Consider the following 23518-nt stretch of genomic DNA (forward strand, 5'->3'; position numbering starts at 1 on the left):
AAATGGTGTTTTTTCGTGATCGGCCCCATTTTCGTAGTCGAGATTTTGGTGCCAATCGACAGGCTGGATCTCCGCGGTCCTGGAAAAGTAGGTCCTTCGCCGATCTTGCCCTATTTGGCTGAGATATAGCTTTCCGAAGATGTGGATTCCCGCATCATGCAAATACTGGTTTTTTCTGTAAGCTATATCTCAGCTATACCGGGTGAATCCTGCCAATCGACTGCAATCGGAAAACGTCCAATTATCAAGTTGAAATCAAAGCAGCATTTTCCAAGTCTTCGTAAGCCATACATACCTGTATGTTTAATTAAAAATGAGTGACATACTTTCACTGACAACAGAACTTTACCTTATTCATAGAATGCTATTGGTCCTGCCACCAACCATACAGTATACAGATGTGGCAGGTTATGCACCGAAAATGTCGCAAAGAGCTGTCTGGATTAGATCCCAGGATCTGCGGCTCAAGCTTTCGGCTAACCCGCGTCATCAGGAGACAGCCATGACGCCCAGTAGTACGCTGAATCAAACGCTGGGCTTCAGCTTCGAGACGCGTAAGTGATTCAGTATATAATTGTGGACATTTTTTAAAAATATATCTTCCTTCACAGAGGACTTATGTAGCCTACGCTTTACCACAAACCGAGTCGTACCCGATTTCCCCCCCGCTAGACGGAGCGCTTCCAAGCATTACCGATGAGCATTCGAGACAGACCGAGACCTATCCCGGCCAGACAGAATCGTATCCCAGCAGGACAGAAGCGCACCCCTTGCAAGATCTGAACGCGGACTACTAGGCTCTAGATAGATCTCGTTGCTGTTAGTTTTAAGGATATAAATGTTTTCCACTTGCTTATATATTTCTACTAGGCTAAGTTATGATGAATAAAACTATTGAAAAATCATCCTTGCTGTATTCTGTATAGGGAAATCTATTCCGATTAAAAAAAGGCGTGCCATGCTCCGATCGGTTCACAATTAGCGGAGAAAACCAAATATTTTTGATTGGGGAAAATGTCCTTGATCCTTGAAAAGGACTCCATTATTTCAGGGACATTTGTTCGACCACAGGAAGCCGTCGCTCCCCTAGATCGGCCCACAAATAGCCAAGAAAACTAGATATGTATGGTTTGGGTTGTTATAGTCCTTACCGAAGGATCAAGGAGTTTTTCTGATCACGGCGGGCCATGGCTCGCCTAGATCGGCTCACAAATGAGCGGGAAAACAAGATATATATGTCTGGAGCAAATATCCTTGATCCTTGGTCCTTGATACGGAATGCATTAGATCAAGAAAGCTATTTCGATCACAGGAAGCCATCGCAAGTCCCGATCGGACAAGAAATGGCGGACTTATGCCATAAACAACAAATTACAACAACAACATCCAGTTATTACAACAACAACCACTTTCCATTTGGGGCCACTCAAAACCGAGATTTTTCGATTTTCAGATCTGGGATACCAGGCGAACAGAAATCAGCAGAAGGTCGCTAGTTTTTTTAAATTTCTTTTAATATTATTTTTCCTCTTTTTCATATTTTTTTTGGCCGTTAAAAATTTTCACAAAGCGTTGCATACTTTTGGGGCTTGAAAAATGGCGGAGAAAAAAATTTAAAAAATCCAGCGACGTTCTACTGATTTCTGTTCGCCTGGTATCCCAGATTTGAAACTCTCGTTTTTGGCCATTTGAGCAGTTGCAAGTTGAAAGTTGTTGTACAACAAATTTTTGTTCTGTTGTTGTTAACAACAACTGTTTCTGGTTTCTCCGTTATTTGTGGCCCGATCGGGACATGCGACGGCTTCCTGTGTTAGGAATAACATCCTTGATCTAATACATTCCTTTTCAAGGACCAAGGGTCAAGGATTTTTTCTCTAGATGTATATATCTTGTTTTCTCCCTTATTTGTGGCCCGATCGGTTCGTGCTATGGCCCGCCGGGATCAGAAAAATGCCCTTGATCCTTCGGTAAGGACTCCAACAACCACAACTTTACATATTTAGTTTTCTGGGCGATTTGTGGCCCGATCGAAACGTGAGACGGCTTCCTGTGATCGGAAAAATATCCTTGATTTAATGGAGCTTTTTTCAAGGATCAAGGACATTTTCCCTAATCAAAAATATTTGGTTTTCTCCGCTAATTGTGAACCGATCGGAGCATGGCACGCCTTTTTTTAATCGGAATAGATTTCCCTATGCAGGATACAGCAAGGATTTTTCAATAGTTTTGTTCATCATAACTTAGCCTAGTAGAAATATATAAACAAGTGGAAAACATTTATATCCTTAAAACTAACAGCAACGAGATCTATCTAGAGTCTAGTAGTCCGCGTAGTTCCTGCCTTGGTTGCCATGCCAAAGTCCTTGAGATAGTTGTCGATGGCCAGGTCGAAGGATGACGATGGCTTGTTAGGTTCACATCTTGCAAGGGGTGCGCTTCTGTCCTACTGGTGCCAATCGACAGGGTGAATCCCCACGGTCCTGGGAGGGTAGGTCCTTCGCCGGTCTGGCCCTATTTGCCTGAGATATAGCCTACCGAAGATTTGGATTTACACATCATGAAAATACTGGTTTTTTCTGTAAGCTATATCTCTGCTAAACGGCAGCCGATCGGGGCGTGGCATGTCATTCCGTGACCGGGAGAGTCCTGCCAACCGATTGGCACCAGAAAAAAGGATATCCATTCCATCACGATTTTCGCAAAAAATCATGATGGTTACATCATTAAATTTGCAAAAAATCGGGCTCATTTTCGTGGTCGAGATTTTGATGCCAATCGACAGGCTGGATCTCCGCGGTCCTGGAAAAGTAGGTCCTTCGCCGATCTGGCCCTATTTGGCTGAGATATAGCTTTCCGAAGATGTGGATTTCCGCATCATGCAAATACTGGTTTATTCTGCAGGCTATATCTCAGCTATACGGCAGGCGATGGGGGCGTGGCATGTCTTTTCGTGACTGGGCGAGTCCTGCCAATCGACTGCCATCGGAAAAAAGGACATCCATTCCTTCACGATTTTCGCGAAAAATCATGATGGTTACATCATTAAATTTGCCAAAAATCAGCCTCATTTTCGTAGTCGAGATTTTGATGCCAATCGACAGGGTGAATACCCCCTGTCCTGAGAAGGTAGGTCCTTCGCCGGTCTGGACCTATTTGCCTGAGATATAGCCTACCGAAGATTTGGATTTACACATCATGAAAATACTGGTTTTTTCTGTAAGCTATATCTCTGCTAAACGGCAGCCGATCGGGGCGTGGCATGTCATTCCGTGACCGGGAGAGTCCTGCCAACCGATTGGCACCAGAAAAAAGGATATCCATTCCATCACGATTTTCGCAAAAAATCATGATGGTTACATCATTAAATTTGCAAAAAATCGGGCTCATTTTCGTGGTCGAGATTTTGATGCCAATCGACAGGCTGGATCTCCGCGGTCCTGGAAAAGTAGGTCCTTCGCCGATCTGGCCCTATTTGGCTGAGATATAGCTTTCCGAAGATGTGGATTTCCGCATCATGCAAATACTGGTTTATTCTGCAGGCTATATCTCAGCTATACGGCAGGCGATGGGGGCGTGGCATGTCTTTTCGTGACTGGGCGAGTCCTGCCAATCGACTGCCATCGGAAAAAAGGACATCCATTCCTTCACGATTTTCGCGAAAAATCATGATGGTTACATCATTAAATTTGCCAAAAATCAGCCTCATTTTCGTAGTCGAGATTTTGATGCCAATCGACAGGGTGAATACCCCCTGTCCTGAGAAGGTAGGTCCTTCGCCGGTCTGGACCTATTTGCCTGAGATATAGCCTACCGAAGATTTGGATTTACACATCATGAAAATACTGGTTTTTTCTGTAAGCTATATCTCTGCTAAACGGCAGCCGATCGGGGCGTGGCATGTCATTCCGTGACCGGGAGAGTCCTGCCAACCGATTGGCACCAGAAAAAAGGATATCCATTCCATCACGATTTTCGCAAAAAATCATGATGGTTACATCATTAAATTTGCAAAAAATCGGGCTCATTTTCGTGGTCGAGATTTTGATGCCAATCGACAGGCTGGATCTCCGCGGTCCTGGAAAAGTAGGTCCTTCGCCGATCTGGCCCTATTTGGCTGAGATATAGCTTTCCGAAGATGTGGATTTCCGCATCATGCAAATACTGGTTTATTCTGCAGGCTATATCTCAGCTATACGGCAGGCGATGGGGGCGTGGCATGTCTTTTCGTGACTGGGCGAGTCCTGCCAATCGACTGCCATCGGAAAAAAGGACATCCATTCCTTCACGATTTTCGCGAAAAATCATGATGGTTACATCATTAAATTTGCCAAAAATCAGCCTCATTTTCGTAGTCGAGATTTTGATGCCAATCGACAGGGTGAATACCCCCTGTCCTGAGAAGGTAGGTCCTTCGCCGGTCTGGACCTATTTGCCTGAGATATAGCCTTCCGAAGATGTGGATTTCCGCATCATGCAAGTACTGGTTTTCTCTGTAAGCTATATCTCAGCTATCCGGCAGGCGATCGGGGCGTGGCATGTCTTTTCGCGATCGGATGAGTTCTGCCAATCGATTAACTCTTCAATCATCTCCACTAATGCACTACAGTAGTTCATAAATCAATAAAAAATAAAATAAGAAAAACCAAATTTTTGTTTTCATGCAATGCAGTAGAATTGCAACCACATGGCGGCGAATTTATTAAGGATGAGGATGGGGGCCTGTCGGGGCCCCTTTACGCCATCACAAGTTTGGGACTAAAAATCGTATAATGACTTCCTCCCTTCAGCAATCTTCCTGTCCTGCTCTCTCCTGACGAACAGTTCGCACAGGGTGTCCTATCCTGCTACTTCCCATAAATATGTCTCCCAGCATTTGGGGACGGGACAAAATATGAACGGCCTACGACACACAGCCTCCAAGTGAGTGTGCCTCCATCTGTGTGTGCAGGCGGCAGAAAGCCGCCAGGATGAACCGAAAAATGTTGACAGCAGTTCAACGTACACATTTTGCTGTGAACCTGTTCGTTTGACTTGTTTGATGGTTTTATGAGTGTCAAAACTTGACAGCTTAATAGACATTTTTATGGCAGGCAATCGCACTTTCATTGTTATTTGGGGAGAGAAATACACAGGAGAGGGTGAGAGAGAGAGAAGGGAGCACTCATGTACATACATATACTGCGATGGTATGTTGGTCGTCGTTCCTGCTCCATAGAAAGCAAGGGATGGATGCTGTAAGCCCCGCTAACGGCGAAAAAGCCTTTGCAAACACACACACACCCCTCCAAATTCATACTACCCAGTGGACAAAAACTTCGTAAGCGATATCACAATTGCGATTGTGCACAATTTTAAAATAATATTTACTACGGATTGCTAGGGCAACGCCCAAGCCCCTAATACACTTCCTGGCCTCTGTGCCACGCCAAGAACACTGTCGTGCGACCTTGTCCGCAATAAAGATGGTGCCAAGAGCTACGAATCCTTTGGTCGAACGCTTCCTCGCTGGACATCTAAAGCTCTGAGATCTGTACAGAATAGTAGTAGTAAGTAAAGAAAGTAAATTAGTAAAAATACTTACCCCATTTTTAAAGTCCCTCTCTTCCAGCAAACTCTGTTCAAAGCTGTCCCGTTCGTCGATTGTCTGGAATGGTTCATATGGGTTTCACAAAGCTTTGACTTTGTATCTGAAATTTCTAAGCGAAGAGCCACAATTTTCGCTGTCTTGTGATGAACTTTATTTAAAATAAGGTCAATTTTTTATATACAATTTATTTACTTTGCCTAAGATAGCTATAATTAGAAATAGTTGTTAAATATTTAGTTGGACAATATAAAAAAATGTTCTTACATGACTGCTGGGTGTTTGGGAAATTCTCATCCGCTAAATGCTCTTTGCAGAGTCCGTCTGCGAACATTTAGCGAGACTTGAGTCATCGCTCTCGGATTTGTATCATTTCTTAGTCCGTTCGCGAACATTTTATGTAAGTTTCGTTTTACTATCGTTTTTTGGTCCGCTGGGTATGTACATCTGTATGTATGTATGCGTATGTACATTCTACGCATAAGCAGAACCTCCCCAAAAACAACAAGCAAAGGGACGTTTTGTTTGTTTACAGTTATTTCGTATCGAATTTTCCCTCTAGCTGCACGACATCTTTCTTTGCTTTCTGTGCACCTGTTCGCATATTGTTTTTTGTTGTAGTTTTGTGTGTGTGCGTGAGCCAACAGCTGCGAGAATGGAGGGTGCATTGTGCGGCACCCCATTTTGTCGAGTGCTGTACCATGATATGCGATTCAGCCATTTCTGCCTCATTCCGGCGAAGAATGTTGCGAAGTTCATACTATACGTGCTGCAAAACGAAAAATTTTTGATTTAATTTTTCTTTTTTTTATGTTAGTTATGTTCTAATTGTTGTTCTAAATTTGCAGTTATTGTAACCTCTTTCCAGCTAATGGTTTCTCTACCTCTTATAGTATCGACTCGGCTATTGATGCTGATCAAGAATATATATACCATATAGGGTCGGAAACGCTTTCTTCTTGGTGTTGTACACATCCACCTCCACTCCGATATAAAATCCAATTTAGGCGCATAAAAAATGATGGCTGAGAGAAAAGGTAAAACTATACATATAATTCTTAAAATAGATACCTTAATCAAATTGTATCACTGGGTAAGACATTTTTTAACTCAAGGCCATAAACACTCTGCTGGATATATGGCAGGAGAACATCGATGGTGTTTTCATGCTGTTAGGAAACTCCCACGAAGTCTACAAAGAAATGGCTGAAAGTAATACAAAAATATTAGCATTAGAATCTCTTACGTCTGTTTTACTGTCGTCTTTGCAAGGCACTTTCGATAATTTGTTTCGCTATAGAGCCAATGACGTAGTTCACCAAGTACATTTTATCAGGGATCAATGATGGATCTCCTACGATAGTTCTGGTGATCGCACATAAATAAATTAATTCATGATCAAGATACTTAGTTCATATTTAATAAGATTTAGGCTTAAATGATAAGAATAGGGTAAATCAAGAAACGAAAAACGTAAAGAAAGACAAGCTGACTGCTGTGAGACTATAAGCTGGTTGCTAAGAATCTATAAGACGGCGGCTGTCAAAGCTAGCTTGTATGAAACTATCAAAGCTGGCTATCAACATTTGGTAAAAATTCCACAATATTTCCATGTAGAATAAAATAATGCACGTAGAGCTAAAATATCAAATAACCATTTATACAAGCAGCACAATTTTAATAATATAGTTTTTTGTCTATTTCAGTTAATTTCAGTGGAGAATAAGCTTAATAATATATGTTGCGCCCAACAGCACACTAAGTGCCTTAACAGCACTCTAGCAACTGCATTCATGGCGCCTGATAGCACAGAATTCAGTGTTTTCATATACAAAAAACAGTCAGTTGCCAGTTGGCGGGAAAAGAAACAGGCAGAAGAATCGCTTCTTCTGAGCCAAATGAGATGGCGGATCACGAGCAGATGATTATAGGTGGCGGCGATGACGACGAAAGACAGTCTTGCCAATCGTGTGCTCCTGATGCTGCTGGGACGGTGGGAGTCCCAACCAAATTGCTACGGTAGCCGCTTGCTGTTGGATCTGGATGAACGCGGTTGGTGATGAGTTGTGGTGATTTATCATTGACACGACCACCGAGACCTGGGACGAGCAGAACAAAAAAGGAAGACCGAAAAGGGAGGGGCCGGCTTCGACGATATTTATAAACCAAGCATTTGGTGTTTTGATTCCTTCAGTTTTTGGATATTATTAGAACTATTATGGTCATTCTGTATGATTCTGCGTTTTTAACTTTCTCGTATCTTCAAAATTGTTGATGCCATTTTCGTCCTTTGTGGAGGCGAAAAGGCATGGCAAAATTTTGAAACAACTTAATTCACATCACAGGAGTCTCTGAGAGCTAGGAGTCAAAAAAGTCGGACGGACATAGCTTTATCGGTTCGGCTATTGACGGTGGTCAAGAATATATATACTTTATGGGGTCAGAAACGTTTCCTTCTGACTGTTACACACATCCACTTCCAACACAAAAGAGTAATCTACAGATCCATCTAACCATTTTGATGGTCATAATTTTGGATAATTTCAAATCAGGGTGCGAAGGAGTAGGTGCTGCACATGCTGTACGTGAGCTCGTTTGACCTGGAAGTCATTCCAGCTGGCCCTCAAGTGGGGCACAGGCTGCTGATATCCGTCAGCCTAATGGTGGCAAGAGAGAGGCAAATGAAAGGAGAACCTCCAGGAGTGATCGTCCTCCGTTGAGCTCGGGGCGCTGAATGGCGGTGTCATGGTGGTGCATCTGGATGTGTCATGTTGATCACAAGATGAGATCGTAGGAATCAAGGGAACAGTTGAAATAAAATCTTCGAGTACCGGATACAAAAAGTATTGAGATTTTGATGCAGATCCGACGCATCTACGATCAGATCTGAACAGTTTCCGCATAGTCTGAAATTTATTTAGAGCATATGGCAAGGGATACATTTTATGTCTACATATATTTGTGGAAAATAGGACAAGCCAGACCAGACGCGAGATTGTGGGGAAACCAGGCAGTGACGTAGCCGAAGTTCTGACTATTCGGGGCATGGATTTCTCCCACTTCATGCCCCATGTGTTCTGGACTGGCATGTTGGCCAGCAAGCGCACCTAAGAATTGCTCACAAGCTACCGTGGAATACCTGGGAATACCTATGCTCAAGGCAGCGAGCATACTCGAGTGTTATTTTCTCCACAGGTTGGAGACGGATCTGTGCATGTGTGTGTGTGTTTGTTTATCTGATTCCATGGACAGAACACGCAACGCATCGCATTATAGCTGGCTAGAACACATATGCAGCTTCTGCGGCGTCTTCTCCGGCTCTTTCGCTTCCCACTCCATCTGCGATCGCTATCCATGGAAAACCACTATACGGCTCTCAGTCGGGCGTCGCCCTCTCCTTTGTCCACGAGCACGCTGGGATCTGCTCTAGGCGTTTTATTTCGGCTTTTTCCGATAGAGCATTTACAGTTATTTCTAAAAAACAATAAAATACAGGCATCGGCGTGGAAAAGCGCTACATATGTATGTATGTATACGCGAACGATCGGACGTTCGGGGATCGTGTTCGTGTTCGGGTTTCTGTATGTGGCAAGTTCAGATAGGCGATCCCGATGTTCTTTCTGTGCTATATTTTGGAAAACGCATCCGCGCAGCGTCGTAGTAGGTACGAAGATTCCACGGAGATCGGCTCGTGAGATTGTGATCAGATCAGATACGGATCGAACTTTAAACAGAAAGCAAACAGCAGCAACATGAGCAGCGTCGTAAGGCCCCACCAAATCGTTTCGCCTCAATGGGATGTTAATTGAGTGTGTGTTTTTTTTTCGATTGAACCAGGATGAAGATCTTACCCCCGAGCAGATTGCCGTGCTCCAGAAGGCATTCAACAGCTTCGATCACCAGAAGTCGGGCTCCATTCCCACTGAAATGGTTGCTGATATCCTCCGTCTGATGGGTAAGTGCGGAATTGGCGATTGGGGGTCCTGTGATGTCACATTAACACCTAACATTGTCCCATTTGATTAATTTGTAGGTCAGCCCTTCGACAAGAAGATCTTGGAGGAACTGATCGAGGAGGTCGATGAGGACAGTAAGTGATCTAAAGCTCAGAAAATATGAGTGAAAATATGATTCATTATCGCCTGGCAAGTATTGATGATCAAATTTCACTTAGTCGGTGTCAGTGATTTATTATCATCGTAAACTTGCGCCCGATCATTAGCTGTATTTTCGACTCGGCTCCGGCAGTTTCCAGCAGTTTCGGCAGCTAATTATACATATATGAATCTGTTTGACTTTTGTAGAGTCTGGTCGCTTGGAATTCGGTGAATTCGTGCAGCTGGCTGCCAAATTCATTGTGGAGGAGGATGCTGAGGCCATGCAGAAGGAGCTGCGTGAGGCCTTCCGCCTGTACGACAAGCAGGGCAACGGCTTTATCCCCACCACCTGCCTGAAGGAGATCCTGAAGGAGCTCGACGATCAGCTGACCGATCAGGAACTCAACATGATGATTGAGGAGATCGATAGTGATGGTTCCGGTACAGTGGATTTCGACGGTGAGTCGCGGCCTCCACACAGTATTTTCATTCATTCTAGTGGCTTGCGTTTCGCTGCCCCACCCCATGCATATATACACCCACACCCACATCCACACCCATTCACCCAACACAGCCAACCACCCACACAATCTGGCGATCATAAATTCGATTCTGATCATTGGGGCCAGCTGAGGATGAAAATGATGATGGTGCTGCCGATGCTGGCGATGCTGGTGGTGATCTTGAGATCGCTCGATTATGACAACTTGATCACATCTCTCATGGAGCATATCGCTGGCTATTTTTAGGCGCGACATACAAATTCGATTCCGCCGTCCGAGTGGCACACCATTTCCATACACATTTCTCGCCTCCGTTTCATTATATTCCACTCTCGTGGTTATGGAATTCGAGTATTTATTTTTAAATGCATATAGCGGTTGTTATATGCGCCTCTGGCATCGGTTTAATGTCTGTCATTTTGTTTAATTTACAGAATTCATGGAGATGATGACCGGCGAGTAAATAGACGCACTGCGTCTTTTGCCCACGACCACGCCCACATCCACGCCCACCAACACATACACATACACAGGCCCAGACACACACACACACTTACACACACCCGCGTCCAATACACACCTATACACCTGTTGGGCACACGTTTGACTGTTTATATTTGCACACTTGTTTCACCCCCCCCCTCCTACCCTGTATTATCTTGTGTTTCGGTCGGAGGTGCAAACAAATCCAACAAAATAATGCCAAATACTAGTAGAAATAGAACTTTTGTACTACTTTTTTATACTAAAAGAGCAGCAACAACGGTATGCTGTGTATGCAAAAAATAAAGTGTTATGCTATAACAACAAACCACCAACCTGTTGTCTGTCCACTTCTTGCAGCCGCTAGCCCAAAGCCACAGTCCGCCAACCGCCAGCCGCCAACCGCCAAGCAACCGTCGAGCTGTTGAGCAGCAGCTGAAGAAAGCTGCCGAAAGCTTCCACAACTTTTAACCACGTTAACTCTACAAGTCTACAAACGAGCATTGGCCTCGGACGTCGCCGTCCGCCGTCAGCCGTCATTGTTGCCGCTGCTCTTGTCGCTATCGTTGCTGTTGCTGTTGCCGTTGCCGTTGCCGTTGCTGCTGCCATCGGCTCCGCTGCCATTGAGCGCTCAGCGTAGAGCGTACGTACCGCTTGTGCTTGTGCTTCTGCTTCTGCTTCTACCTCCCACCTCTTCTTCTACTACCAACCAAACGGAACAAAACCCAAAGGGGCCACAAATTTTCCTGAACAACAGCACCAACCAGCACCACCAACAGCACCAACACCCCGCCGTGCCTTTGACATTGTCTCGTGATATATATATGTACATATGTATGTATGTTTGTATGTACGTAGTACGCGCCACAAGTGTTTGCAATTGATAAAGAAGCAGCAGTACGAGTATCTTCATCAGCAGAGCAGCAGGAGTTCGAGGGGATCACCATCCGTCCAGCCATCCGTCCAATATGCCGCAGAGGTAAAAGAAAGTGCTCCAGTGCCTACCGTTATTTATATAATAACAACTCTGTTCTGTTTGTTTTGGCCAAAAAGAATGTGAACGTGCTAAAAGCAGCCGCCGCCACCGCCGGAACGGTCGTGCCTATAAAATTTATGATGGCATAAATGCTTTAAAAGCCCCAGTCAATCCGATGCGATACTCTTGTTTGTGGCCTTTTCATTTTTCTTGACATTGGCTTATCAAATAAATTATAAAACAAAAATGGACCTGATAAACGGCTTGGCTGTTGTAAATTTGTGCGTGTGTCAGTGCGAGCGAGTGAGTGATTGAGTGAGTGTGCATGTGTGTGTTGGCCAGCATTTGGTGGCTTGATAAGCTGATATTTTTTGTTTTTTGGGCAGGCAGTTGATTTTGTAATTCTTGCCATGTCTGAAAGAGTGCTGACACGCGCTGCAGCCGCGAAGCGAGTGATTCAATGCAATCCGATCGGACCCGTCCCGTCTCGTCTCCGCTCGGCGCGGAGTGCAGCGGAGTGGATCCGATTCGATGGGAACCCCGCCGTATATGCATATATGCATATATGCATGCGCTTGCGAATGCAGTTCGTACGAATCGGGTAATCGGGTAAATTCTGCAGTTGTTCGGCGGAAACCAGACGCCGACGTCAGCGCAGAAAGCTGTGGGACGCCGTGTGACGTGAGTCACACAACAAATACAACAACAGCTGCCGTGTGCCAATTAGCACCGGAGTTTGAATCAAATCAAGCCGAAATCTAACGCAAACTCAATTCGCCAACGCAAACAAATCGAAATAATTTTAAATAATAACAGTACGTGGTCTTCCTGTGCTCTCTACTTGTTTTTTTCAGCCCAACAACGAATTGGTCGTTCCAGCCGCTCCACCGCCAGCGCAGTGGCAGCGGGTACCACCAACATGTCCTGAACACGGTGCCGGAGACGGCTATGCTGACAACGCCCCCGCCAATCCGTAAACGTAAGTACAAATTTTTGAATTTCAAACAGTCACAGCCGAGTGTCACAGCAGTCAGCTTGCAGCAGCCCATCGGTGACATTTCAGTGCGTTAACAGCACGCACATTTAACAGCGACATTGCAGTGCTTCCACCATGGTTGCCAAATCAGCTCTTTTATAGTCAGATCTGACTTTCTTGAAAAGTTAAATGTTTAAAACAATTTTTAAAATTCTATTTGCTAATAATAGTATTGGCTAGTTATCTAGAACACAAAGCAAAATTTAGCAGTCCAATTTAGCATAGTCAAAAAATCACGATTTTCAGCTGATTGAAATTTTTAAATTGTTTAGCAATAAAACTAGCTATAAAATGGCTGGTTAGGTAGCCAAAGTGCTCCCACTCAGTTTCGCACGCTTATCAACACTAGCGCTTTCAGTATTTTAATTAAACAACAACAACTAAAATAATAACAAAATTTACAGCGCTCACAATACAAATTGCTGGCGTTGCTGAGAACAAACGCAGATACATCCCAGCGCGGAAAAAGCCGAAGAGCGCAATGAAAATGCTCGTGGACACGGAGCGGGAGGAGGCCCTGAATCTGGTACGTAAATTAAAAAACCATGACAACGATCGACGAGACGGACGGACTGACGGACGGACGGAGTGCCGTTGCCGAAATGTAGTGCAATTAATCGGGTTAATCATTGTGCGTGCCCCTATAGAAACTTATTGATTATTGATCGATTCTATGTCTGCTTTTCCTTCGTTCCCTCGCAACCCTCCAAATGCTGACTTTATTGATTTGTTCACGGAACGTGCCATTGTCTGGTGGGACGACTACGACCTATTTCTGTGGCGTTGGTTGGGTGCTGTGCTGTGCTGTGTTGTTCTCTGCTCTGTTGTATGACTGTGGCGCTATCGCAAAACATACGAACAAACCCACAAACAAATATGCAAACATTCCCGCCGCAGCAAATTGAATTCGAATGGGTGCTGCGGCAAGAAGTACACGCGATATTGAAACAACTGCGAACCATTCTGGTGGTAAGTACTATGCAAAGCAACAACTCCGAGAGATAGCTAATCTCGCACCCATTCCAAACCGACCCATCGCACCTGTGCCCCACTGGAGGAGTGTGCGCATCGATTTCCTGTGCCGCTCTACGAAAATGAGGGAAAGAAGACTGAAAAGTTCATACTCACCGTGTCGCCCGATCAGCTGAAGGCGGTCCTAACCCTAACGGGCGATGCCATAACACAGGCGGTAAGTTTAGTTTATCACGATACGATGTATCTATGTATGACTAATCGTGTGTGCTTGCAGGATATTAGCTTTAAGCTGTGCAAAGCTCCAAGCCAAACGCAACGTACCTCAATCACACAAGACTCGCCATGGAAGCTGCAGCAGGTTCAGGATGCCGCTAATCATCTACAGACAGCAATCAATCACATTGACGACGTTGATGACTCTTATCACTTCAAGTGAGTCACATTCGACATTGTTTTCGAGATGCGAGGTTATTAATACTCATTTCCTCATGCTACACACGCCAGAACCTCCGATGAAGTACTGCATGTGATAGGCAACATTCTGGATGCGTTGCAGCGGGGCCGCAATAGTCTGCTGGTGCCTAAGAAGAAGCCGATCGACGAGCTAATCAAGGGGCGAAACATGAAGTCGCTGGTGCCCAACCTCCCCGAGGATCTGGCAGTCAGCTTCTATTTGCAAAGCCACAAGCTCATCATTGCGGTCTATCAGCTGCTTAACAACCAGGGCACGATGCGGTTCGACTCCCGGCAGGCAGAGGCCTCTGTACAATGGCTTAACGATGTGCTGCTGCTGCTGATGAATGGCCAGAAACTGTGCCAGCAATTAAAAGACAAGGTAAAGTGTTCCGCTGGGGAGATCCCCTAGAATGAAAGATACGGATAAGCACATCAATTACTTCATTTTGGGAATTACTTTGCTCTGATAAGGACGTTTGCTCTTGAACTGATAACTCATTGGCATCGTCATCGTCATCTCCCGACCCAGTAGAGCACAGTAGAGCACATGGTGTGCCATTTTCGGCACCCACAAGATGCTGCCAAGTTTTATTTAGTTGTTGGCCGCCTGCCAGGGCCGTGCTGCAGTTCTGTTCTTGACTGTGACGCAAGTCGGCAATTAAAGTGGCCCATATGAAGATTGGCAACTATGGCAAATTGAGGGGATGGCATGCGATGAAAATGGATATGGATATGGACATAGGAACATGAGTTATTTGTGTATTTCTAATTTGACATTTCTACTCTTCCGCAGATTTCTGTGTTTTCGGTGTATAAAGATTTCACAGTCGGCTCCCGGTCGCCCTCGGCATTGTCGTACTGAATTTCAGGCTGGCAGACAGGATAGCAGGCTGGAAGGATACCCTAGATACCCTACCCGAAAACTGTGGAATGGCGACAAAAAACAATAACAACAATAATAGCTAATAAAGAATCGTACGTGTAATAGCAAAGTAAATAATGTTAGTTGAAATGTTGCTACTGGAAACGGCACGCTCATAATAGCTATGCGTACTATATACATATACTTGAAAGCATACATACATATATACTTCTATATACACATATACACGACAACATACAGCTAGTTTAATGTACACAATCAGCATTCATGTTATAATACTATTACTATTACTATAACTATAACTATTACCATACCATGGAACTTGAGTTGAGTTCAGAATTCATCGCTTCACGTCACTCCAATTATGCATCAAAATGCATCTAAATAGCATTAGAATGATAAATGAAAACTGAGATGTGTTTTTTTTTTTGTATATTTAACTATTGAAATTGATAGATAATTATAGTCTATTCATATGTGTAATCTGTAATCTGTAATCTAATGTTAATTTACCCCGTATCCCACTATTTATGTTTGCCCGCGCAATGTAATCAATGCCAGCAGTGCAGTCAATACAGTCCAGTCGTACAGTACTTAACAGTCGTCAGTACTTAAGAGGGAGTAACTTATCTACAACTATATACAGCCGCATATAGCATATATTGCATATATGAACTTACATTTACATTGGCATTTACATGATATTGCTGTAATAAACCAAACCGAAATGTGAACAGAATTTTTAATTGTACTAAACACCGTTTTGTATTCGTATTTGTAATCGTAAACGTAACCGTATTCCGTATACCTGTTGTATATCTGTTGTTAATGGTTAAGTGCACCTAATCCTAAACTCTAATCCTAACTCGTAATCCAAAGTCATTTGTATCGACGGCCTTTTACTTCTCGTTTACCCTAATGTTTGTAACCTGAAGAGTTTGTAAAGAGAGAAACGCAACGAAAACAATTATAACTGTACTTATTGAACATTGCAATTGCCTATGCACACCCCACGATGCCTGGGGAAAACAAAATGAAGACAACTATTTATGTAACATTAAGCGTACTTACTGTCCACACCCATTTAATTGTTGTTGAATAAAAATTACATTTTACCAGCATTTTCAAACTGTTACCTGGTGCGCGCCGATCGATTGACACTAGCGATCGATAGGAGAGCGGTGCTACCTATCGAAAGCTCATGAAAGCCCACCTGTGGCTCTGGCCCTGGCTGTGGCTGTGGCTGGCTGAGAGTCTGTTTTCTGCCATCAGACATTTCAAAGTCGGCAAGCAGACCGTTTGGATTGTTACTTTTATAAGGCATAATATCTCGTGGTAAGCGGAATCTCCGATTTTGGAGTTGGTTTAATGGTACTTCAACCTGTGAATTGTTAGTATGTTGCCGTTCTCAATGGACTTCTGTACTTGCAATAATAGGCCAAGTGCCTAGATCAAGTGCTTTGACGTTTGCATGTCGAAATAGACATGGAAACCAGTTCGTAGTAATTATTGTGCTGCATGTGTTGTAACCGCAGAGCCAGAGCCGGACCCAGCCCAGCCAGCCCAACGTCAGCATTAGCGCATTTGTTCGATGTTGCTGCTGGCTTTCTGCCGCGAGTGTTTCATTGGAGTCTGCACAAAAGACGTTGCTGGCCTTTGGACCGCCGTGCTGCTGTGCTGCTAAACAAATCACATAAAAATGTTGACCGTGGCCGAGTAACACACAAAGGGGAAATCGAAAGCTCAAAATTAACGTTAGAGGAAAAGTGATGATATGCATCTTGGATGTCGTAAAAGTAGATTCAAAATAAATCCAATTTTACCCCCATGATAATAAGAGTAATCCGGCAGACAGAGCATGAAATAATTATGCGAGCGAGCAATACTCGTATATCACCTTTGCTAGCCCGGTAGCAGAGCGTCACGTAAGACGATCATTCGAAAACCCGCCTAGTCATTCCGAAACAAGCTTTGCTGACCCTCGAAGAAGGCCGTGATGAGCTGGTATAAATGGCTTATATGCCCAGGTTTATGACAATGTCGACCACTTGCGACAGACGCGTCTCATGGTGCATCAATTAAAGCTATTCTGACGGAAACTTCACACAAATTTAACTTGCATTCGGTCTAATTGCAGCACTTATTACTTGCGATCCCAACCAGTTCCCATTAACTATCAGACGAGACCAAACCAGCAGCAATGAGCAGCAGCAGTAGCAGTACCAGTGGCAGTGGCGGTGCCGGCGACGTGGTGCTCGTAACTGGCGGCAGCGGATTTCTGGGTCAGCACCTCATTAAGCAGCTGCTGGAGCGTCGCAAGGAGCTGGGCATCAGGGAAGTCCGTTCGCTGGACATTGTGCCCTACAAGAACAACATCGGCCATCCGGAAACGTCCATACTGCGCACATTTGTGGGCGACATTGGCGTCGATCGCGAAAGCCTCGGCCCTATCTTCGCCGGAGTGGATGGGGTCTTCCACTGCGCGGCCTCAGTGAAGATCGAGTATCCCCCCAACTACGAGGAGCTGGACCGTGTGAATGTGAAAGGTAAGTGAGAGTCCGCCTGAGAGTGCCATCTCCAATCAACCACAATCAACCAATCTATCCCAGGCACCCTGGCCATTGTGGACCTGTGCATCCAGAATAATGTGAAGCGGTTGGTCTACACCAGCTGCACGTCCGTGTGCTTTGTGCCCTTCAAGGGTCGCAGCACCTTCTCGGCCGTCATTAATTCAACGGAATCCAAGACGGACACACCCACCTTGGACGGGGCCTCGCTCTGGGAGCAGGACAGCCAGTTCCTGATTGCAGGATACGCCTCGAGCAAGCTGCGGGGCGAGAACATCGTACTCAACTCCAACGGAGCCCCACTCCAGAACCAGCAGGGTGAGTCTTGGCTTGCTGTCTTTGCTGTCGTGGAGCGTCATTCATTTAAAACTCTCTGGCAGATTACTTGGCCACCTGTGCCATCCGTGCCCCGCTGACCTACGGGGAGTGCGACTCCCACTTTGTTACGGATACCTTCGAGTATCTGTCGACGCGTGGCTGGGTATTCCCGCGCATTGCCGGAGTCGGGGGCAAACAGCAGCTGGTATACGCCGGCAACGTGGCCTGGGGCCACCTCTGTGCCTACAAGGCCCTGAAGGTGTCCAGCAAGGCGGTCAATGGCCTGCCAGTGTTCGTCACCGATGACACGGGCATCAACGACGTCTCCCGCTTCATCCAGAAGATGGCCCTGCTCGGCGAGCGGTTCAAGGTGAAGACCAGCTGGTGGTATGTGCCCCATTTCCTGTTCTTCTTCCTGGCCTTCCTGCTGGAGGTTGTGGTGCGCGTCGCCTATCCCTACACAAAATACCGCTTGCACTACTCCCCCCGTGCCATCGCCTCCTACACGTCTTCCATGCTGATGTACAACCGATTGCGCGCCGCGATACACATGGACTACATGCCACTGTTTGATGCGGACGCCAGCGCCGAGCGTAGTGCCAAGTGGTATGCCCAATGGTGGGACCAGAAGCAACAGGCCAGGCAGCAGCAGCTCAAGAAGTCCAGCTGAGATTTCTAGATCCCTCGGATAATGTTGCTTACTGTGTAGTCGTATCTTCTTTTTTTTTTTTGCTGTTGTTTATGATTAAGTTACTTTCAACGTCTTGCACGGGATATTTGATATTGAAGGTTGATTTTTATGTAATGTACTGCCCCCCCGCTTGAGGTCAATAAACTGGTTATTGTTTTTTATTTATGTGCGCGTCTTCTTTGTGGGAAATCTGGAAATTTCAAACTCCCCAAGTATAATCGTAGATCTCCACACCCCACCCCAAATGAATACACATGATCTCTTATGTTTTTGAACAATGTTCATATTTGTTTATTTATCATTATGAATTAATTTATTTATTTCTCAGTTATTTCATTATAATTTTTATTTCATATATATATATATATATTTGTTTGTCTTGGTTTTTTGTTTTTTTGTTGGTTGTTGTTTTATTTTTTTGTTGCTCTAGAGCGTTTCTTTGCCGTTGTTTTTTAAACTTATGTTCCATAGCTTAACTCTATGCCATTATTTAATTTCATTCTGTTTAAAATCATGTTTTAGTTTTCTGTTTTCTGTTTTCTGTTTTTGTGTGTGTGTGTGTGTGTGGGAGTGTGATTCCATATGCGATTGCTGTTCGGCCGATCCTAACCTGCTCTTTCTCTGTCTCTCCTCTTACCTCTCTTGCCTTCCCTCTCTCGCCTCGCACCTAACGCGCCCATCCCACCCAATCCTCGTACGTGGCACATGGTGAACAAAGTGATTCTTGTCATTTCTTTACCCTGCATATATGTATGTAAGTAGTGTGTACTGCTGGATCTCTATGTGGGTGAGATGCGGTGAGGTGTGGTGTGGTGTAGTGTGCTATGGTGTGGTGTTCGTTCCTTCGGGTGTTTGCTAAAAACTTATGCAATTTCGCTGCCGTCCGAGTGGGTTCCTCCCTTTTCTTCTTTGGCGTGTATGTGTGGTGTCATCTGTTAATAAATGTAGATGGTGTGTAGATGTTGCTGATGTTGTGTCTGGGATGTTGGTGGTTGTGGTGGTGGTGGCCGCATAGTTCTGCTCTGATCGGCTCTGATGCTCGAGGGTCCTTATTAATAATTGAATTTCTTTAACCACCAGCATGCATATCCGCCAGTTTGTTTGTTCTGTTCGGTTCATCGAAGGCTTAACATTATTGAATTTAACTATATGTTTATTTGTTGTTCTTGGTTATATAACTATGTATTTAATATATATATATATGTATATATATATATATATCATTTTGTTTTATATGTATATACGGGACAGCGGGTGTCCTATGAAGGTTTTTATGCCTCTTCTTTTCGGTCTGTAGTAGTAAATATACAAATTCGTTACCGGATTTCTTAATAGAAATGAAAAAAATTGTTTATTAAATTCATGTTATGCTTCTATTTATGTGTATGTGTCATCATCATCATCATCATTATCCGTCCACATCCTTCCGTTTCCGTTAACGTTTCCGTTTCCGTTTCTGCTTCTACTTCCGTTTGCTTGTTGCGGTTTCTGGTTGTTTAATTATTATATTTTTACCTTGTATAGTTTGCTGTAAGTGTAGTACTGTACCAGTTTATGTTATATATATGTATAGACCTTATATACACATATTGGCATTGCCTCCCGCGTCCCGCATCTCGCGTCCTGCGCCCCAACATTTCGAATCTCGCATCCAACATCCAACATCCCAAATTCAATATCCAATATCCAATATTCAACATCCAACATCGTTTATCCACCATCAACCTTATCCATCAACCCATCATCTCAATTTGTCCGTCTGGGACTTACTCGCTAGAATTCTCATATATCATATCATATATCATATCATATCATTTCATTTGGTTGTGTGTTTTAAAGTATTCGCACTGAAAGTTGTTCGAGCTCGTGGCTCTGTAGACAGTATAGCCATACGGTATGTTGTATGTAAGTTTAATTGATTCTCGTCCTGTGCTCCTTAATTACTTTACTTACATAGGTAGAATACTTACAAACTGGGGGGCCCTGCTTCGGGGCACTTTATAAATGTATTTGCATCATCATCTTCGTGTTGTCGAATGCCTTGTAGTTTCATACGAATATCGAATTGCGTCTCCTGATCCGCTCCTTTCACGACTTTCTCTAACTCCTCTAACTCCTCTAACTCTTTATCTTTATCTTTCTCAAAAGACTTCCTTTGACTTTTATATGTGTATAAAGTATTAAAATGATTTCATTTTGCTTGGTTACGCATTACGTTACGCATTTCATGTAAATACAATTTTAACGTTCGCCTTCTCCTTCGCCTTCGCCTTCGCCTTGTCTTCGTTTATGTATTACTCGTACTCATTCTCGTACTTGTTCATTTTGTTTTTGTTTTTGTTTTTGTTTTGGTTTTCTTCTTTCCTTCATTTTGTTGTATATATTAATATATAATTTTCCATATAGTATAGTGTAAAATATATAAGAGATATTGTCAATATAGTAAAGGTGTTTGTCAGCAGGAGTTCTGCCACATCGAACTGACACATTCCTGGGGGGAATTTCTTACTTATAGCAAAAATAGTCAAGTGATCGTTCGTATGAAGGTTCTTTTGTATGTAAGTACTCTTCATCGTACATACATGTATATGCCGTGTTCTTCTGTCGCGTGTAGTGTGTGTGGGTGTGTGGGTGTGTGGGTGTGTGTGTGTGCGCGGTGTGTGTCTTGGTGTCTGTGGTGTATGTACATATGTAAGTCTATAAAAAAAAAAAACAAAAAAACTGCGGATAGAAATGTCCTGTGTAAGTATAAGATTGCTATCATATAAAAGCACGTCAAAGTGTAGAAGGCCCACAATGTGTATGGTTGTATGCTGTATGATATCGAAGATATCGATCTGTCGATCTTTCGATCTTGCGATTTTCCGCCTCCCAAGAGCCTTTATGCGCTCCTCAGCGAGGATTCAACGTTCAAGTGTCTGTCTGTCTCCTTGTTTTGTTTGTGTTGTGGTTCGGTAAAAAGAAAGATTCTTCGATCGTTAGCGCCTAGACATTAGTTAAATTGTATTTCATTATCGTAGTCGTAGTCGTAATCGTTATCGTTATCGTTAGCGTTATCGTAATCGTAATTGTAATTGTAACTGTATCGTATTTGTTGATGGTGTGGCATACTCATACACATAACTAGAACTGATATGTTTTTAAGTGAATAATAAGAGAAAAACGGAAAGCAATTCGTATATGGTAGCTACGTAACTTCTTCTCATCTTCAGTGTCGTGTCTTCAGTTTCAATCTATATTTTAATGTTTGCCTCCACTTTATAAATATTTTACATTATACCTTATGTCTGTTAGTGCCGCGTGTTTGGTTTTGCTTTTGGTTTTGGTTTTGTTTTTGGTTTGCTTTGCTTTCCCGGCTTTAACCACCAATTGACATTTTGACTGAAAACTGCATATATGTATGTATGTATTTATTTAGCTTAAAGTATGGGTACATTATTTAAAAAAAAAATTTTTTACGGCGTACTCTTTATACACACAATTGTTCGCTCTTTCTTCTGCATTATCCATTATTCATTATTCAATATTCGCTCTTCGTTCCCTATATAAAATGAGACTTTTTTGACTTTTATCAATGTTCCTCTTTGTCTTTGTCTTTGTCTTTATCTTTTTTTTTTATGTTTTATGTTTGTTCTTGTTATTTATTTATTTAATTATTTTTGTTCAATTTAAAGCTTTTGCGCCTGCGCCGTCGAGTGTCGTCGCTCCTCTGTCGCCTTTGTTCTCGTCCTCCTCCGACGGCGCCTCAGTAAAAAAATAATGAAAACTGTTTCTTCTTTTTTGTATTTTCATTGTTTTGTTTTATTTCTAAAAAATGTTCTTCTTGTTTCTTTTTTCTTTTGTTTGTGTTTGTGTTTTTGTTCTTGTTTTTGTTGCTGCTGTTGTTGTTGTTGTTGTTGTTGTCTTTATGTTGCTCTCTGTGCTTTGTTTGGTTGGTGTAACATTTTCTAATTGACTGAAATTGATTTTGTTACAAGGACGCATTGCTTGTTGTTGAAGTTGATCCGGTATACCAATAGTTAATATATGTATCTACTCGTACGTATAGATGCTGGATGTCTTGTGATCGGCGATCTGCGATCTGCGATCTGGTATAGTAGCTGCTGATGAAGTTCTTTAACAATAAAGCACTACAACTACAAATCAGGGATGGGATAAAGCATTTGCACTACTCGTAACGAACGTTAACAGGGAAATGCTAGAGAAAATTCAACGTTACACTTAAAGCTGTCTCTTAAGCGGACACGGGACACGCCCAGAACTATTTCTGCGATTCAGATTCAGATCTAGATTCAGAAATCCAGTTCCGGTTGTCCGGTCGACCTACACCTGTCTCACAAATAATACGAGTACAAAAGTTGCCAGCGGCGCTACAAAGATGTAATTTTGGGCACAGCTGCCTCCAAAAATCAAGATTCGAGTCAGACTGCTCGTACGACAGTACAGTCGAAGGATCAAAGATCAAAGATCGAAGATCGATCACCGACTCGACAGTTCAACCGTGCACACCATCTGTTGTGCATTCATTGATTCTGTGTGAGTTCTCCTCGCCTTACAATCAATCCTTTACTTTAATACATTTATATATATATATATATATATATATATATATCTATATATATATTTCTTTACGTGTAAGTGTATATATATTTTTATGTATATTTATATATTGGTGTATATTTTATGTATTCCTTTTGGGGTTTGTTTAACTTCGCGGCTTGTTCGTCTCGTCCCGTCACGTCTCGTCTCCAGTTTTCCTCAATCTTTTTCGGTTTTTTGAATTATTGCTTTTAGAACATGTCTTAAAAATATATTTATTTATATATATATTTATATGTGTATATATATGTATATGCCTTAGAAGTAGGTTTAATATATATATATATATTTTATGCAAATATAACATTTTTGCCCTTCTCGCTGCCCTCACCTCACTCGCTTCCTCTCCT

General features: G+C 43.2%; 4 protein-coding genes and 1 long non-coding RNA gene across 7 annotated transcripts; 4 read left to right on the top strand and 1 right to left on the bottom strand.

The window, feature by feature from the left end:
* The first annotated feature begins 59 nt into the window (after window positions 1–59).
* Window positions 60–876, top strand: LOC108152178. The gene is made up of 2 exons (XM_017281309.2): window positions 60–554; window positions 612–876. The coding sequence occupies exons 1-2, from the start codon at window positions 314–316 to the stop codon at window positions 698–700; spliced, it is 330 nt and encodes a 109-aa protein (XP_017136798.1). The 5' UTR covers window positions 60–313; the 3' UTR covers window positions 701–876.
* Window positions 877–4660: 3784 nt separating this feature from the next.
* On the bottom strand, window positions 4661–6808 carry LOC108152981. 2 transcript variants are annotated; one of them, XR_004471713.1, is made up of 3 exons: window positions 6656–6808; window positions 5582–6353; window positions 4661–5528 (listed from the first exon to the last, which is right to left on the bottom strand). It is a non-coding gene; the product is annotated as an uncharacterized LOC108152981 (long non-coding RNA). The 2 variants fall into 2 exon arrangements; XR_004471714.1 differs by lacking the exon at window positions 6656–6808 and having other exon boundaries at window positions 5582–5793; window positions 5852–6616.
* Window positions 6809–9236: 2428 nt separating this feature from the next.
* LOC108152980 (troponin C) lies at window positions 9237–10995 on the top strand. Its single transcript, XM_017282707.2, has 5 exons — window positions 9237–9348; window positions 9422–9539; window positions 9618–9674; window positions 9889–10140; window positions 10619–10995. Exons 1-5 carry the CDS (start codon window positions 9337–9339, stop codon window positions 10645–10647), a joined length of 468 nt encoding a protein of 155 aa, XP_017138196.1. The 5' UTR covers window positions 9237–9336; the 3' UTR covers window positions 10648–10995.
* A 268-nt stretch (window positions 10996–11263) lies between these two features.
* Window positions 11264–16114, top strand: LOC108152979 (protein rogdi). Its single transcript, XM_017282706.2, has 8 exons — window positions 11264–11646; window positions 12498–12622; window positions 13084–13205; window positions 13577–13648; window positions 13737–13868; window positions 13929–14086; window positions 14159–14489; window positions 14904–16114. The coding sequence occupies exons 1-8, from the start codon at window positions 11636–11638 to the stop codon at window positions 14970–14972; spliced, it is 1020 nt and encodes a 339-aa protein (XP_017138195.2). The 5' UTR covers window positions 11264–11635; the 3' UTR covers window positions 14973–16114.
* A 109-nt stretch (window positions 16115–16223) lies between these two features.
* Window positions 16224–18734, top strand: LOC108165559 (3 beta-hydroxysteroid dehydrogenase/Delta 5-->4-isomerase). 2 transcript variants are annotated; one of them, XM_017301631.2, is made up of 4 exons: window positions 16224–16328; window positions 17131–17539; window positions 17603–17878; window positions 17941–18734. In XM_017301631.2, exons 2-4 carry the CDS (start codon window positions 17194–17196, stop codon window positions 18546–18548), a joined length of 1230 nt encoding a protein of 409 aa, XP_017157120.1. In that variant the 5' UTR covers window positions 16224–16328; window positions 17131–17193; the 3' UTR covers window positions 18549–18734. The 2 variants fall into 2 exon arrangements, with proteins under 2 accessions (XP_017157120.1, XP_033242229.1); XM_033386338.1 differs by lacking the exon at window positions 16224–16328 and adding an exon at window positions 16583–16997.
* The last annotated feature ends 4784 nt before the right edge of the window (window positions 18735–23518 follow it).

This window comes from Drosophila miranda, chromosome XR (genome assembly GCF_003369915.1).
Source record: "Drosophila miranda strain MSH22 chromosome XR, D.miranda_PacBio2.1, whole genome shotgun sequence".
Taxonomy (NCBI): domain Eukaryota; kingdom Metazoa; phylum Arthropoda; class Insecta; order Diptera; family Drosophilidae; genus Drosophila; species Drosophila miranda.